This window comes from Oenanthe melanoleuca, chromosome 3 (genome assembly GCF_029582105.1).
Source record: "Oenanthe melanoleuca isolate GR-GAL-2019-014 chromosome 3, OMel1.0, whole genome shotgun sequence".
In the NCBI taxonomy this organism is placed as follows: Eukaryota; Metazoa; Chordata; class Aves; order Passeriformes; family Muscicapidae; genus Oenanthe; species Oenanthe melanoleuca.
This window is the reverse complement of record NC_079336.1, coordinates 28355972-28374053: the sequence shown is the minus strand read 5'-3', so window position 1 is coordinate 28374053 and position 18082 is coordinate 28355972. Positions and strand designations below refer to the sequence as shown.

At 35.8% G+C, this 18082-nt stretch overlaps 1 protein-coding gene across 6 annotated transcripts in view; it reads right to left on the bottom strand.

The window, feature by feature from the left end:
• Positions 1-18082, bottom strand: part of RIMS1 (regulating synaptic membrane exocytosis 1) — a 303454-nt gene that overhangs the window by 52982 nt on the left and 232390 nt on the right. For 3 of the 6 annotated variants that reach the window (XM_056487165.1, XM_056487157.1, XM_056487158.1), the window contains 2 exons: positions 13890-14002; positions 5240-5406 (listed from right to left, as the gene is read on the bottom strand). The exons of the other annotated variants lie outside the window; for them this stretch is intronic. In XM_056487165.1, the coding sequence (XP_056343140.1) occupies positions 5240-5406; positions 13890-14002 (280 nt within the window). The remainder of the gene's footprint in view (positions 1-5239; positions 5407-13889; positions 14003-18082) is intronic. 6 annotated transcript variants of the gene reach the window in all.

Genomic DNA, 18082 nt, shown 5'->3' with positions numbered 1-18082 from the left:
TCTGAGTAGTATCACATCCCCCTACTATATCAACTATTCCCATCAGTTTTCTATTGTCTGTAAACCTGCTGAGGGTGCATTCTGCCCCATCATACCAAACAATAATTAAGATGTTAAAACAGTACTGCCATAATATTGACCCCAGGCATATACCACAAGTGATTTGTTTCCAGCTGGACTTTGTATCACAGGCCACAATCCCCTAAGCTTGGCATTCAGTCAGTTTCCAAACTGCCTCACTGTTTACTTCCCTAGGCTGTACTTCCCCAGTTTGTCTATGAGGGTGTTTTAGAAGAGGGTGTTGAACTTCTTACCAGAGACAAGATAGAGAACATCTGATATTCTCCTCTCATCCATCAAGTTAGTCAACTAATGAAAGAAGGCCATCAGGCTGGCCAGGCTTGATTTGCCCTTTGTAACTTCATGCTGACTATCCACAATCACCCTCTACACCCTCTACAGTCTACACATACGTTTGGAAATATTTTCCACAATTATTTGCTTCATCACCTACCCAGAGGCTGAGCTAAGGCTGACAGGCTTACTGTTTCCAAGATCCCTTTCCCTTTTTGAATGTAGTAGTGATAATTTTTCTTCCAGTTTTCAATAACCTCCCCTGACTGCTATGTTCCAAAGATTACTGACTGGCCCTGCAAAGACATCAGTCAACACCAGCTCATTTAGTATTCATGGATACACCTTGTCACATGCCAATAACTTGTGCATGTCCAATTTATTTAAATACTCTTTGATCATATCATGGTCTGCAGAGTCCTTGCTCCAGACTTTCCCTCCTGTCATCAGTGCACTACAGAAACATCCTGAATTACTTGTGCCCTTCTGCATTGCTCAAACAGCAGATACCAGGATGGTTTAAGTTCTCCATGAAAATCAGAACCTACAACTGGAAGAAGGCTTCATCTAATTCCTCTTCCTGATCAGGAAGTTCATAGCAGACACTCACAATATCATGACAATGGGCTTCTAATCCTGACCTATAAACTTTCAGCTGGTTCATCACCCATCTCTAGGCAAAGCTCCCTGCATATTCTGCTCTCACATGAAGGACTACACCCCTTCCTTGCTATCCTGCCCTCTGCTTCCATGGATTGCAGCACTCCAGTAATATCAGCTATCCTACCACTTCTCTGTAATCATGATGACACCATAGCCCTGTAGAAACACAACAAACCTCTAATTCCTCTGGCTTGCTCCCCATGCTTTAGAGCACAGGCCATCCAGAGAGCCACACACTTTTGCTGATTTCTCAAAAAAGGTATGAGAGCTTTCCCTAAATGCTCTTCTCTCAATCATGTCCTCATTCCTGTGCATACACTCTGGGTGGCTCCTCCCTGCCCTGTTTTGTTTATGAGGTCCTGGCTGTCTCCATCTCTCAGCACCAATTGTCTATGAACCATCAAACACTTCCTCACTTGATCCCAAATCATCATTTCTCTACTCCGTCGTTCCTATTTTAAAGCTCAAGTGTACTAGAGCTAAGTGTCAGTGTACTGAAGGAACAGCAGCTACATAAAAGTTGTGTATTCTGTTCTGGAAACCAGGAAAGAAAATGTTTGTCAAGTAGAGTCTGACAGTACAAACTTCAGTGACATACAGAGATCATAAATCCCAAAAACCATATATGTGTTTGTGATAGAAGCCATTTAGTGGCATGGCATAACATGTGAAATAAATTAGAACTTGTTTAAATCCACTGTTACAACTCATTACATTATCCTCTTTCCTTGATAAGCTCATATAAAATATTTTAATTACACTTAAGCATTCAATTTTAAAAAGCGTGTAAAAACAGATTAAAATTTGGCACATACATAATGATATTATATCACACATTGATCAAGATAAAAAAGTATAATTCTTCTTAATAAGATGTGGTTTTCAAATTTAAAATGAAAGATAACAGTAATATTCCTAATGCAGAGGCAATTTGTTTGAAATCCAGATACAGGGAGACAAATTCACTTTAAACAAATTCTTTAGTCTTTCATAAATTTATCAGATTTTATTAAATTGGATTTATTTGAAACACCTTATGGTAGCTTGTTATTCCTCCAAAACTGAAGCCTCCATCTCACCCTTACCATGCAGGACAGTTCCTAATTAACAGCACTATGAAGTGCAGGTATCTTTGCATAAACAGGCTACAAATGAAAAGTGATGCAATGACATAATCTGCAATGGCCTAATTTTTAATTAAGTCAGCAAGTGTCCTTCTTAGTCTGATCAAACCCATATGGTGTTAATTAATCATCATGGGTTCTTATTTATCACTTGCATTAAACCACGAAAAAATTCCCTTCTGCTCCATTTAGGATGCAAGAAATGTTTCAGGGACGTACACAGTAATGTCCCCAACATATGCAGGCACAAAGCACTGTGTGACTCTATTATGAATGCATAAAGACCATGATTGATGAAAGCAAATCTCCATAAAGAATGACTGGTAATTTGGCTTCACTCATCAAATACACACCAACTCCAAATTCACAAATGTGATCTGGTTCTGATTCAAATCAAAAGTCCCAGAACTTTTTGTTCACACATCAAAAATTCCTGGTACTTTTTTTTCCCCACTTACAACTAGAGAGCATGGCAGTTAACCAGACTCCCCAGGACAGTAGCAAGAAAAAGTTTCTAATAATTTCATATCCAGAGTAGCTCATTCATGCAAAACCATTGGTTATAACACATACTTGAAAATGCTAAACAAATTAGAAAGCAAGAAGCTATTTTATATACTTATGTTCAGGACTTGCATCAATCACTTCAGGTTAATAATCTAAAGCCCAGACTACTCTTCAGGGCAAGGATACTTGTTGAATGACTTAATTTAGTGAAATGTCTAGAACTGAGCCACCTCCTTTGAGTTTCTCTGTGTTTATTAGGTTCATCTCTAGAACATATCTGGAGAACAAAAAGTAGGTGCATAAAAAAGGCACTTCTACAATCTTTGTCCGTAAGTGTAACATTATGCTCACACAACCGCCATGGCCACTGGCCTGACACACTTCCAAATGAAGATGATACTGGATAGGTGGTTTCAGAATGACAAAAACAGATAGACAAAAAATGGCATGCTCAAGCATGCCATCCCATCCTATTCCATCCTGTTTGATATATGTTAACATTAGGTTCTTTGGAGGCAAAAAACAAAATTTTAATTTCAAATTATTAATCAAAATTCAACTTAAAACTTCTAATTCCTTGACCTTAAAGAAACTGTAATAATTGAGAGAAAGAACCCTTTTAATTTTAAATGCCGAAAACTAAAGAAACTGATCTAAACAAGTCATCTAGGGTTTCTTCAACAATTAATGCTAGAAAATGATGATTCCCCTGTCTTTGACACCTGTCTCAGATAATAGGTGTTTTCTTCTTTTTAATGGTGGCTTAGGCAAGCTAAAAAAATTATTTAATAAAAACCTATTTTTCAGGTGAATTCCACTGAAGATACATAGCTTTTAAAGGTTGGAGTTACACAAGCATGAATCTCAAGATGAAAAAAAAATTGTTCCTAATACAATCAACACTTTCCCCAATCTTTTAATTTCTTCCTCATATTTCTACTGAAGGAACTGCATTGTAGGTTATTACTACTACTACTACTATTTTGTTCACTGTGGAATTATTAACTGAATTTAGAGAAGATTAAAGCAAGCCACCATAAAGTGTCTAATTTCTCAGGTATGGATTCTGTGGACAGTATCAGAAAGGGAAGGCATCTGAATTTCAATTACATCTCACTTTAATGGTCTAGAGTGAAGCTGAACTGGAACTCCCACTGGAGACACTTGGCTTTGTATATTACATCACCCAATCCTGTACCCAAAGTACCCTGCTACTCCTAAGAATGGAAGAGGCTGAGGATTTGACCCCAGGTTTCACCCTTGCCAGGCTCACACAAGGTTTCTCGTTCTCCCAGTCCTGATATTTATGATCAGATATTCTAAACTCAAGGAAAATTTCTGATAAAATCTGTTAGATGTGATTATGAGAAAAAAAAAAAATCCTATTTTTGTTGAACCTGACAAAGACATTGTGAGAGGGCCTAGTTGAGAAAAATTCTGTCTATGAAATAAGATATTTTGGTATGAAAAAAGCCCCTTGTAAGAGTCAAATACTGAAAATCTAGGACACAATGAAATGCATTATTTACAGACATGAATTGAAATGACTTTAAATACATTTACAGTTCCACTGAAGTGTCCTGTTGGATTGTGGATTACTGCAGCTGTCAGGTTATACCTCCATCAATCTGGAATATGACTTCAAATACCCTTGTAACCATTCATTAAAAAGAAAATGAGGTGGAACTAGCTCAAACATAGAAGCCAGTTTCTGAGTTTTCCTAACATCTCTTTCTTTTGCAGAAACAATACCAAACTCCTGCACCTGATATTCTCAGACACTGAGTCTGTCTAGAAGTGTTCTGAGTGGTAAATGATCCCTTCCAGACTTATATCAGGCAGAATTCCTAGTAGGGATAATTTTTTTTTTAATAGTACATAATTCTTTTTGTGTTTTATAACACCTAAAGTAAAATCTTAGACAGTTCAGGAACTAGCAGATGTAATCAAAGACTACCAAGCTAATCCTACAGCCATTATAGTTGCTGAGAATTTTGTCATCAAATTAAATAAAAACAAAAACCAATCTGTACATCTAAAAAAGCCCTAACCCCAGAATAGATTAGTATCAAGGATGAAGGACATATTTGATTATTGCAAATGACTTAAACTACTTTTGAACAAGAAGTATCAAAATTACTATATAAATAATAGTTTCCAATCTAGTAATTTATCACATACATGAAAAGAGGAAAAATAAAGGCAGGTAGGTAGGGAAAAATACTTGGAGGAAGAAGACCCAAGCTTTTATAAAAAAACAACTATTTAACTAAAAAAATCTAGTAATATTTCTGCTGTAATGCCTTACTGACATCTTGATTACACTGATTCTTAGCCAACAAGAGGACAGCCTGTGATCAAGTTCAACTGGGATAAATACATGAATCTATCATCTCTGCATGGGAAGTTTGCTTTCTGTTTTAGATGCAAAAATAATATAATCTTAGGCCGGTCATGGAAGATAGTTTATACATAACATTTTTTCACAAATTCCTGTGTTATGGTTATCCAGTTTCAAGAATTTCTGGCTGTATTGTGGCACTCGATGAAAGAGGGAGTGTGATGCAATTGAAGCTGCAGGGAGAACTCACCTGATCCTGCCCCGAGGGCGCTCGGATTGCTCTGACATGAAACTTGTGCTGCTGAGGCGAGAGGCACTGCTGGTTCGGGAAATGGCTGACACATCACTGACATCACTATCTGATGATTTGGCAGAGACGTTATCACAACTTCTGTACTGATCTGTTTGTATGTTATACTAGAGACCAAGAAAAGAAAGGGTGAGGAGTCTCATGGAAACAGCGCATTCATTGAGACAACACATGACCTAAGTATGATAATTCTCTTTATCTGCTTTTAGATATTTAAAAAATTGTATGAAATTCAAAGAAATGCCTACATTAAATAATGCCTTTATGTCTAGTGCAGAAATCGAAGGTTATTTATGGACTAAAGAAGATACCTGGAATAAAATAACACATTAGAAATTAAATAAGCTATTAGCTCTTCAGCACACTAGAACTACAATAATGAAATATTTATATAAAATATTTTCACAGAAGACAGATATCTCAAGCACATGCATACCATCCATTTGGCTACAGATTTTTTTATTTTTAAAATATTAAAAATGTATGCTATAAAATACCTACACATAGAACTACATATGAGTCTGAATGAAATGTAATGGTAAATGAAGCTATTAGGGACTGATTTCCGTTCCTAAGTTCCATTAAAAAAAAAAGAGAAAAAGGACATATTCTATCTCAAAATATCTCTTTGTATTGTGATACTAGAGGACTAGTTAGGCAGAAAGCTAACTCAGCAAATAAAGTATTTGTTTCCAGGCAGATCAGTTCCCTGATCTAGCTGCTTTTACATCTGCACATGCCTAAGAATTAGCAGAAGGAGGAATATTTGGACAGAGGTAGAAGTTTGCTTTTAAAATCAACTGTGACACCACACCACCTATTAGAGTTAATGCTCTTATTGATCATATCAGTGAGACAGGTACAAAAGGAAGCTTCAATCTCAGCAATGCCACATTCACCTAAATCTTCACTCATACACATATGAGGACCAAATAATTTTCAGGCTCACAAAACTAAAACTCACTGTCATTAGAGGAAGGTACTCTTGGCTGGAAAGCAACTAAACCAGTGGCATACTTCTCAGGGTATATTATGGGAAAACTATTAACACATAGGAGCACTAGGCAGTTTTGGACATGACACTCTAGAGACTTCATTTACCAGATCTGTGCTCTGTAAAATTGAAAGTCATAAAAGTTAATTTATGAATGATACACAAATCTGTGGCTGGCTGTGAATATCCAAACTCCAACTAGGCACTGGGTTGCTGGCTGAGTCACTTAGCAAATGCCATGACTTAATTAAAAAAACCTGGCAAACACAAGCTTGAGCTTGTACAGATGAATGTATCAGGTCTCCTCTCCTTAAGCCAGGTTTATCTTCCCTTGCTCCAATGCTTTTCAGCAACTATGCCTGGGCATACTTGGAAAAACTTTGAAGATAAAATGAGGAAGTCAATTGGAGTAGAGAAGGGGAACGAATAAAGCAATTCTAAGCACCAAGTGTAAATACAGAAATCTGCAGGACAAATGGAGTTTCCATAAATTAACTGTCTCAGTGTGTTTTTCAGGTGTGCATTAGAACACTGCTTAGCAAAATTCTAAGCAGTACCCTTTGAGGACCTTGAAGTGGCTGAGTAAAAACATCTGCAGGAGACAAAGCTTTGGTTTATTAAAGGTAATTTTAAGGAAATGGGTAACAGAAAGGAACTCAAATACCCTGATATTCAAAAATATTTTCAACTACAGCAGGAATTTATTGAGAGGTTCACTTTACAAGTGACTTGTGACTTTACTGAATATAAATGCCCCAATGGGGTTAAGGTGAGACTATGCTGGTATGTTTATTCAGATCACCTTTTGTTAATGGCTTGTAGAGTCTGTTTAACAATTTTGCAGGATAAAATGGCGACTCCAAAATGGAAACACAAAGCATACTAATTCTTATCAGACTGATTTCTTAATAATATTTTTCTTCTAAAGTCTAAAAAAAATATTCAAAGCAAGAATACAAGTTTGAAAACTTTTTATTTAGGCTACGTAGAAACACTTGGAGACCAGAAAATTGAATGGTTAATTCTCTCCAGTATAAGTTAAACTGCCCCAGTCTTGAGACAGACTTGAGACATGATGCTTCATGCAAAATTCCTAAAGAATTCCTGACAAATCCTTCAAGCTACACTAAATGAGACATGTAAAAATATGAAAACCATCTGGACACATGGAACGATCTGGCTTTCCATTAAGCTAAAAAGATTTGCAATCTGAAAAATCATCCCATTAAATAATAAAATTTCTGTTGATTTCAGTGAAATAGGGATTTTACCCATCCCATATACTGGGATTATATCTACAAACTATTCCTTTGAAGTTGAGATTTCATTACTTAGCAATCTCTCTCAAATGCATGGAGTTTCTTAAATATAGTAACAGACTGTTTCAGAAATACTTCCATGCTTTATTTGTATTTGCTGAAGACAATCTTCTTCCCTCTGCCATTATAATGTCCAATAACTTCTCTTCCTCACCAAAAAGTCTGTATTCCCTTTGTGGCCTTTGGTTTTAGAGTATATAGAGTGAACCTGCAGTGGTAGAAGACTTAGGAGGTCCCTGAGCACCATGACATGGTGCTAAAGAAGGCAGACTCCCCCACCAAGAGAACCACCAAGGCCAGATGCAGTGACTTCTGGAAGTTGTCCTGCTGGAAGCCTTTCTTCTAATTAATTGAGGGAGGTATAGGCTGCTGGCCTTTGTTCCAAGCCACACCTGAATCTGCCAGTGTAGCAATCAACTTATGATTCAACAGGTGGACTGTGCATATCATGAAGAAGACCCTCTGTTTCACTTGTACTGAAGCTGCTCCACCTTTCATGGGGTACCTATGTGGGCTGGGAAAGATGGGGAGAGGGGAGAGAGGGAAAGCATCAAGCATAGTTGAATACTGGAAGAGAAGTTAAAAGCCCCAGTTTGTGTATCAGTGGCTTTTTAGATATTCAGCCTCATCAGCTGACTGTTCAGTATCAATAGGAAACCATTTATTGGTCCAGGGATCTTCAGCCCAGGTATCATCCCCCATAAGTGGGGGCAATAAAGATGTTTTCTGTAAACAGAGAATTTTACTGTAAGAAAAAACTGAATTCATGTCTTCTACTTGCCTTGTATTGCAATCACACAGCTACTGCAGAAAACATGGAACATTCCTTCCTACATGAGATTTTCATGACATGGCTGAGCTTTTCCTACCCCTTTATACTGTATGCCAGGGCTGTGATTCCCAAGAAACTGAAAACCTTTCCCTTCACAGAAATAGAGATTAGCACAAAAGGTAGTGATGCTGAAAATCAATGCTGAGTGCTACAGGGTTTACATTTTACTACTACTACTTCTGGATTTAGCTTTTCCTTCTTATACTTGCTCCTTCTAATTAATTCACTGACTTCTATAGAAGGCATGCATGTTTTCCTACTGATTTCCTACCTACCTCTGATACAGTCTCATATTCATCTCAGCTAACAGAAGAACAAAATTAAGGCAATTTTGACGTTACCCTTTTCTCCCTTCAAATACAGAGAGAAATAAATAGTACTCTTAGCAGGGCTCATTAAAATGAGACTATTTTACTGCTGCAATAAACCTGAATGTACAATTCAGAAGAAAAATTACATGAGCTAAGATCGTCTTATATGGTACCTGCAATGAAGTAATGCCTGCAGGTTTCCAACTGGGCTCAAAAACAATATGATAAAGTTCTACTGTAAAGCAGAAAACTGCTGCTCTTTACAACTGCACATATATTTGCAATAAGTTTGCCTGACATGTTATATTTAAACATTACATCATTTTCAAGACTCAAAATGAAGTATATTCTCAGTGCAATCACTTCTCTTTAAACCCTACATCCTAGAGCTAATGTAACATTTCTTTTCCAAGGTGCATTACTCATCACATTAGGAGAGTTTCTGAAGTTTGCAGCAATAGCAAATTCTAAAATAGCAATTACTAAAGAGTAGGTCTGGTTTTTTAAACATTAATAGCAGCTAGTTTCAAATGCCAAAAATATCTCCACTGTCCTTGCCTGCATTACAAAACCAGAAGTCTATAAACAGCTGAAATGCAGTTCTTCCATTCACTTTACCACCTGTGGAGCTGCTGCTTCTTGCATACCAGCAAAAGGAGAAAAAAGGGCTATGATGAACTGCAGATGTGTTACTATCAGGGAAGAGCATAGACACAAACCAAAAGACTGTACTTCACAAATAGTTTTACAGTCCTTAACGACTAACAACGTTAGCAATTTTACTAGTTATAAGGCATATCTTAGAAGTCATTTAGCAGTCCATTATAATTGGATTATCTTTCATATTAGAAATTATTTCTAAAATGAAAGTATTTGTATTTCTAGATTTAACTCCCAAAACAATCATGAATGCAAGAGTTCAGAGCTTTGAAAATTAAATGAGTGGGCTGCCCTTTGGCTACAAAAAAGCCTCAGGTGACTAACCTTGACAAATATATACCTCATTTTGGTGCTTAAAATGAGAAAACCAAATGAGAAAATAAAATGGGCTTTAAAATGAGGTCATTAAATGAGGAAAGTTAAATCCAGACCAGATGCACAGATTCATCCAGGCACTTATACCTTGAGACCATAGATATCTTTTGAGGCACTGTAATGAGGAATTTTGTCAGAAAACTGAATCCTGCACAAAGCACCTTGAGTTCTATGATTGCTCACACAAGGTTCCTCTGAATGCTGCTGGCATTCACAGCCCAGCAGCTGGCACCTTGGGGTGTTCAGGACTCATCACTGACTCCCACCAGCTTCTGTCTTAGAAGCAGCTCATGCCATGGCCCAGAGCCCACTATGCACCAGTGATTCTAAAGAACTTTTCTTTAGTTGTGTCCAATTCCTATGAACACTGCTCAGTTTCTGAACAGGGGACAACAAAAATGAGCAAATCAAACCATGAGGAAACTGCAGTGAAGCCCACAGGTCAAATGAATGGAACTCACTAAATTTTATGAAATTCAGCTAGTACTGGAATGACTGTCATCTTAATACAACATATATTAAAGAATTTTTTCTTCAAGGTGGGTGAAGGGACCAAAAGAAGATGCCAAATCTATGTCCAAAAGCATTTTCTGTATACAGCCCAGATGCCTTACCCAGCATGACATAAAAACTTAACATAATCAGCCTCCTATCAGCCCCTGTTTTAGGCGTTAACTGCTAATACATAAGAGTTAAGACAGTAACTATTGAGTTAAATCCACAGTGCCACTGAACAAATGCCATGATTACACTTCTATGCTAAATGCTTTTCAATTACATAGTCTTAAGTCAGTAGTGCATCTAAATATAGAGTGATATCCATTTAAAGTATGTACTACAGTGCTCTAATCAAAAACTCTTGAATAAACAGAACTTCCAAAAAAATGGAAAGCTGGAATAGCTGCAGCATGGTGTTTGTGTTCTATGTGTGGCATCTGGAATAAAAAAAAAAAGCTTAGTGTATTTTGAATTAAAAGGCTAATTGAGTTACACTGTAATTCACCACAGTGCAAATCTGGAATTCTGCCACCAAATGTTTTGATTCTCTCAGGCACTGAAACAGCACAAATAGCACAGCACATTAGCCACTACAGCTTTTCCAATATATAAGAAAGAAGGCAGACATAGTTAAGGCTCTACTTTCGACAAATCCTCAGAGATCTGGTGGTTTTTAAATTTTTTTGTTGTTGTTGTTGTTTAGCTTATTAGAAGTTTCACATAAATTATGGAGTCTTTCCACTGCTGTGGAAGGAAATAAGGATGTGAGCTCTGTGAAAGTCTCAAAACAGAGTGGAACAGCCATGAAGACATATACAAAAGTTACTCATTCAAAAGCCATTAATGGATGTTCAAAATGGAAACTTGCATGGTGAATGTTGGAAAACTACTGCTTGCTTACTGAGACTAGAAAACTGAGAAACTCTGTGGGAAAAATTCCAAAACTGTAATGCATCAGAAATTGACTGGAAATTGCAAAGGACCAGTTACAATAGCTCTGTTTTCAAAAAGGCTTGTTTCAATATATGAGAAAGTTTATTTAACTTTCAGGAATTATTTTGTATATGCATAATTAACCATTAGAAATGTGATCCAGTCCCACATTGAAGGAAAATTTTTGAATGGTTTAGAGAATTTTGTATGTGATAAAACAAGTATATTTGCAAATGCAAAAATATTAGAAGGATCAAATCCATGTGAGCTGGTTGCTCTGAAAAGCAGAACAGACTATTTTCTCAATGTTCAGCACAGTATAACTTCTCTAATAAATGTATTTATTTTCTGGAGCAGTGAGCAAATGCTGCTATTTGGAAAAGAAAGAAGCATTTTGGTTAAAGAGAAAAAACTGTACTTGCAATTGGTATTTCTTTAATTGTCGGTTAATATTTCTTTTTTCAGTATTCCAGAATGCCTATTATACCATTTAATATTTCTTATTTAAAGTAAGTCTTGTTTCTGCAGCTTTTGAAGACTTTTCACAAATTCTGGCAGCAGAAATTGGGCAGTCTTTGGTTCTGAGAAGTCTCAGTCATCAGCTTTACCACAACAGCTGATAACGACATACTACATTTTCATTAGAGCTGTCCAAATCTTCATCTGTCTTGGTTATTTTCTTGACTGTTTCAGCATTTTCTCAGGATAGAGAAAGACAGTAGCATAAGGTTTGCTTTGGTAACATTTTTAAAGTGATGACTATCACCACAGAGAAATAAAGCAAACAACCACACCACTGAATATCATGGAGTGTTAGAATGGGCTAATATAAATCATTCTCAGCACTTAAAAATTAATTCTATATTGGACCATTTTATCTTGGACTTCAACATTATCATGTAGAAAATATATGAAAGGTTAAACATTTAAAGTCCAGGGTAATTCTTCTTACTACTGTTTTAGTATGGAAAAAAGTACATGCCTGTCAGAACACAAGGTAGTCCAAAAATATTTCTCTATAACAACTGACAGACAATTTGCTTCTTCAAAGTTTTCCTTAGATTTTTAGTAAAAAAATTCTGAATATAATAATTTCAGTGTTTTCATTTACTACTCATCATTATTTCAATTTTGATTTCCACATGCATTTAAAACCAAAAGAAGATCCTAGAAAACTCAAGGTTCTAAGGATAAGAGAAATTTGTAACATTGCAGGTTGATGTTTTCTAACAACTATTTAACAATACATTGGACCTACGCTGATCAAGTAAGAAAAATAGATTGGATGGCCAAAATGATGCTTATCAAAAATATTAGAGAGTTAGGATTAAAAGATACATTTCAGACTGATAAATAATCAAATTTCAATCACTCTGTAAGCACATATAAGCTAATTCAGAAACCTGGCCTTTTACACTGAACAAAAGTCATCCTGGCAGAAGACCTCAGATGGCATTATTACCTCTCTCTCATGACAATTTTATCAACCCAGTTAGATTATTTATCTAACATGTGAAGTGGTTGGGAAGTACCACAGAAATCACAGTACTGCATCTCACCCTTTTGCCCTTAGTGGACCTCTTTTGAAATAACAGCAAACCCAGCAGCAAATGAGCTGTTCTAATTAAACAAATGCTTGCTTCTGATAGAGCATCTCACTGAAATTTCCACCAAGGTGTTGAATTTTTTAATAGGACTGATATCCCACAATTTGGCCATTCAGGACATAAAGCCTTGCTTCTCTTGTTTCTCTCCTTTTGAGAACTGTTCATTTAAGTTCTTATTAAAGTTTTCTGCATATTTAACTGCAACAAGATCTTGAACTAATCTTTCAAATCTGTTAGATATTAAAAGTTAGCTGCCAAATTTCCTATTTAGCCACTCCTAAGTAAATTTGTGATTTTGTTTTAGATGAGTACCTCACTTACATATTATTTTAACCTGTATCTCCAGGAGCATCCAGCTCCTCACAGCTTTAATTGCAAGCAGCAGTGCAGATGTGCAAACATTTTCATCAGTTTGCTTAGAACCCTATGTAGTGTAAATTAAAAAGTTACGGGCTATCACTTTAGACTTATCAAGAAAACAAAATCCCTCTATAAAAATTAATTAATGTAATTTTAATATATTTCATTATCACAGAAACTTTTTATGCTTTTATTAGAAAAGGAACTCAAAGTAATCAGTAGGTACTTCAATGAAGAAAATACTTTATCTCTGACTTCATTAGGAATGCAAAAAAATTATACAAATATGGGACCATTTGGGATTGGACCTAGTTCTGTCTAGCTCTCTACACATCAGACAGCAACAAGGGTGAACCTATTCTTTCTTGGCCTGCTTTTCCAGACTGCAGGGACTGGAAGTATGAGGACTTCCTAAGCTAGACGTGAAAAGTCTCTTTTTTAGCAACTGTTGAAGGATCTTGCTTTCCTGAATTAGTTTTGAAGTATTTTGGTTTTTACAGATTCATTTTAGTTGATGTCAAAGACTAAGTCTAACACGTATCAGATGGGGGCAAAAATGATGCTAAGAAAGCTATTACTTGAAGACATTTCTGTCAGGCTTTAAAACACAGTGTTCTTGAAGGTAATATAATATTTTAAATAAACAAGTTTATGCCTTCAATTTTCAAGCCAAAGTATCATTCCAAGACTACTGACTTTACCTTGGTATATTGCTCACGCTCATGTTCTTGGCTAGAACCAGACCCTGATGTCTGATTATAACGGTGCACTTTCATTTTCATCTGTCTCGTTCGCTCCTCCACTACTAAGCTTGCTGCAAAAACACACAATGAAAATCAATTAAAAATAGAGAAACATTTTTGGGAAAAAAAAAATGGTTTAGCAACAATTTCAGCTTATTTCCTTTTCAACAAAACAAAGAAATGTACAAACATGTAGAACAAGCAGGGTGTAAGCACAGAACAAAGGAACACTAATGTCAAGAAACCAATCACTTTCATTGTGAGAGTCTTTACCTGAAAATGGGCAGACATCCCAATTTCTACACATAATCAAGCTGGTGCAACACATATGAAAAGAGTGAAAAAATTTAGGTAGCGGGCTAACTTATAAACCTGTTATATATTCTAAATGCAGGGGACGTAAATCCATGATCATCTAAGCATGTGTTTGTTTAAATGTAGAAAATATTACAGTAGCATTCTAAGAACTATTGCATGAAACTTATTTTTAAAGTAATTAACTCCTCCTACTATCTTGAAGCAGAGCACTTTAACACAGCTAAGACTATTTGAGAGGAATAATTTTTCCATTCAACAAGTCATATCAAAACCACAGTCATTTTCTAGTAATTTGGCTTTTTTTAACAAGGCCTCCTTTAAAATTACTACTTTGCTCTGTAATGATCACCTTTACTCCAATTAATTATTTGTTCTTGTGTTTTCAACTTTCATATGCCAGTGTTTCTTTAAAAACAGAAATCTTGAACTTTCAAGGAGTTGTGGTGTTATAAAGAGCATCTTCTTCAACTTGAACAAGTTATGGCAACTAATATTGGCTGTGCCTGCCACAGGCAGATGCCTTTGCACTAACAGAGAGAGTGACCCCTGGGCCAAGGCTTCCTCCAAGGAACTTAACCTTTGTGGTAGTGAATAAATTTCAGAGGGATCTATATATTCTGCTATTCTTAAACTTTGTAACATTTTAAATGCAAAGCAATACAAATAACATCAATATCATGAAAACAGGCACTTTTTAACAGTTCTAGAACTAGATCCAAATATTTATCAGTAACTACTCTAAATCACAGGAGTATTCACTATGTTCATTGTGGTTCAACAGGTTACAGTATCTCAGAAAAACTTCTTTTAAGTTGGAAGTTTTTATGTGTCACAAATTTAATTTTATTTGAGGCAACCTCTACAAAATCTTCAGCTTTTGTGCCAACCATGGATTTATATTACTCTCTACAAGATAACTACTTTTATAAGTCAAAGAGCCTCTCCCTAGATCAGTGACAGGAGAGAGGTACCTACATTAAAGCTGCATGTAATCAACTTGCAATCACAAAACACAGAAAGTTTTAAATTATTGGAAAGTAAGTACTCTATATATATTTTCAATTAAGAAGTACTAAAGTTCTCAAATGTGGCTTTTATGCTGTAAGTTCACTGTGGCATTATTTACAGATTTATTTTTTTTGTCTGTGCTTTGCCAGCACAAAGATATAAGGCAAAAAAAAAAAAAAAAAAAAAAAAAAAAAAAAAAAAAAAGAAGCAGTACACTCAGGATTGGATATTTTTGACTATAAATCACAAATTGTGCCTGCCCATACCATTTGTAACATGCTTGAAATGATAGGATATCTGTGTGCTGTATGCTGGTTGGGTATGAAATTATATACAAAGGCATCACTGTTAATTCCTTCCACATTTCTTATTTAAAAATAAGAAAATTAAGTACACCGAACTACATTAAAATTCTGCTACAACTACAAATTTAAGCAATAATGAAATAAAGTTATCATTATCTTCCATCTCCTATATGCAAAGTCCAATCTAGCAAATTCTGCACATGCAGAATGTCACACTGGGCCCAGCAATTACTCCAGATGACTAATTATGTCAGTAAATGTGTACCTTAATTGCAATGAGTCCAGTTCCACCATCAGATATGCAGGCACAGCTCCAATTACTTCAATGGAAGTTGCATGGAGGTATCTGAAGGCAAAATTGAGCACTTTAAGTGAAATTTTTAAAGATGGCCTCTTTTTTAAGGACAGATATGAAAGGATTAAGATAGATCAATTAGGGACTGAGATTAAAAATGGGTATCTTAATCCTATCATACATGCATGAAATAGACTGAGGATATGAAACCAGAGGGAAAAATGAGACCCCTTTAAAAATTTATCCCTACATGTGTATGGTGCACAGATTAGAGTTACTTTAAACATAATCCTTTCATTGTGTGAATTTTAGGTCCTCTAGCCTGTCAACTGTATGTTATACTAAATAATATATATGATATGTTATGCTGTATTACCTATGATACCTGGGAAAGAATATTCTATTATGTAATGAAATGCTATTTCAGAGGTTATTACTTCAGTCAAGACTGAGTAAATATTCAACCTTAATTCTGTAATTCTTGATTTTTGCTATGTTTAAATCCTTAAGCTTAACACGTTTATGTTCTGGTTTTCCTTTGTATATATATGACTACATTGAAGAACATCAGAACAATTATTGAGAATTGAGAAGTAAACCTAAATTCTCTAATGGAGAAATTTGGTTTTGTGCATGAAGCACAATGTAATTTAGGATCAATTAGCTGTGAAATTATTTCTAAGCATGCAGTTGCATGAAACTACTCTAAAAAAATCCAACTGTGTTCTTTCCAGCTTTGTTCACCTTGCACATCTGAGCATATGTTGAATATAGCTCATTTCTGAGATGGAAAATTTTATCTGCCTGACTAGTGGCTTTGTAAAACCTTTACATGTTAATCATGAGAAGCAGAAAAAGTCTAACACAGGAGCAAAAGCACACTAGGAAAACTGTAACAACCATAGGTAACAACACCATATGATCACATTGCTTTCTTGAAACATGGCTGGTTACCACGGGTAACAAAAATTTGACACAGAAAGTACTTAGCCTGCCTCTTAGAAAAATAGGGATCTTCTTTCTTTTAGGACATCACTATTTACTGAGTGTTTTTCCTTGAGGTCTTGAGAGGTAGAAGTACACAATAATTTACAGAACAAAGCACTTTAATCCCAAGACCTTTAAACTCTAGAGTGGCTCTAGAATGAAAAAAATTAAGATTTACCATAAGTGTCTTAAAATAGTGGCACAACTACAATCAATACCAGTTGTGTCAACAAGTTACTCTCTGGTGTCAGAAGTCACATTTCAAAGAGCTGTGACTCTCATCTTTTCAAAGGCTGATGATTCAGATGTAAGATTTATCAGTGTAAAAGAAATTGAGAGAACTCATTGATCAGACTTCTTAAATAAAGGGTGCAACCTTATAGCCAAAGCTTACTACTGATAAACCACGTGAAGGTTAACAACAACGATGTACATAAACAATCAAGCCATGCAGGAGAGAAAAGACAGACATATGAATGGAATCAAAATGTTGTATTTCAATTCCATTAATCTATTTATAAACCCGTCTGACTCCTGTAATCCCAGGTGTACTGGGTCTGGCTGGGAAGGAGGCAGTTTTCTTCAGAGCTGCCTGTTCTTCTAGTTGTGACTAAGTGTTGATAACACACCAGTGTTTCAGCAATTGCTGAGCAGTGCTTGTATAGCACCAAGGCCTTCTCTGCTCCTCATGCTGCAGCCCCCTGCCCTGTCCTGGCTTCCCCCTGGCTGTGAGAAGAAAAAGGTGTGACAGGTGACCCCAACTGACCAGAGGTACCATTCCATACTGTATAGCATCACACTCAGCAATAAAACTGAGGGTAGTCTAAAATATGCAATTATTTAAGAGACTACTTAAAAAAGGCATGGAATAATCTAAAGAATATAGCTACAGATCTAATTTTCAGTCTGTAATTTACTCTCAAAGAAAATCAGGACAGACTAATAGTTGTTTTCTCTTAAAGGAGATAGCCACTTAATTTTTCTAAGACTTTATCTGTTTACTGAGATTGTATGTGCTAGTCACATTCCTTTTAATATATGACTATTATGTTAAGATTCATATAGTTACATCTGGTGCCAGTAACAAGTTTACAACCCTCATCTTTATTGCTATCCTTAGAAAACTACTATGGGCATGTTTCAACCCCTAAATGCTGTTTAATTGTGGGAGAAGTTAGAACTGGATAAAATCCTAAATGTTCAGAATATATGCTACCTTTTCAATTATGTGCAAAATA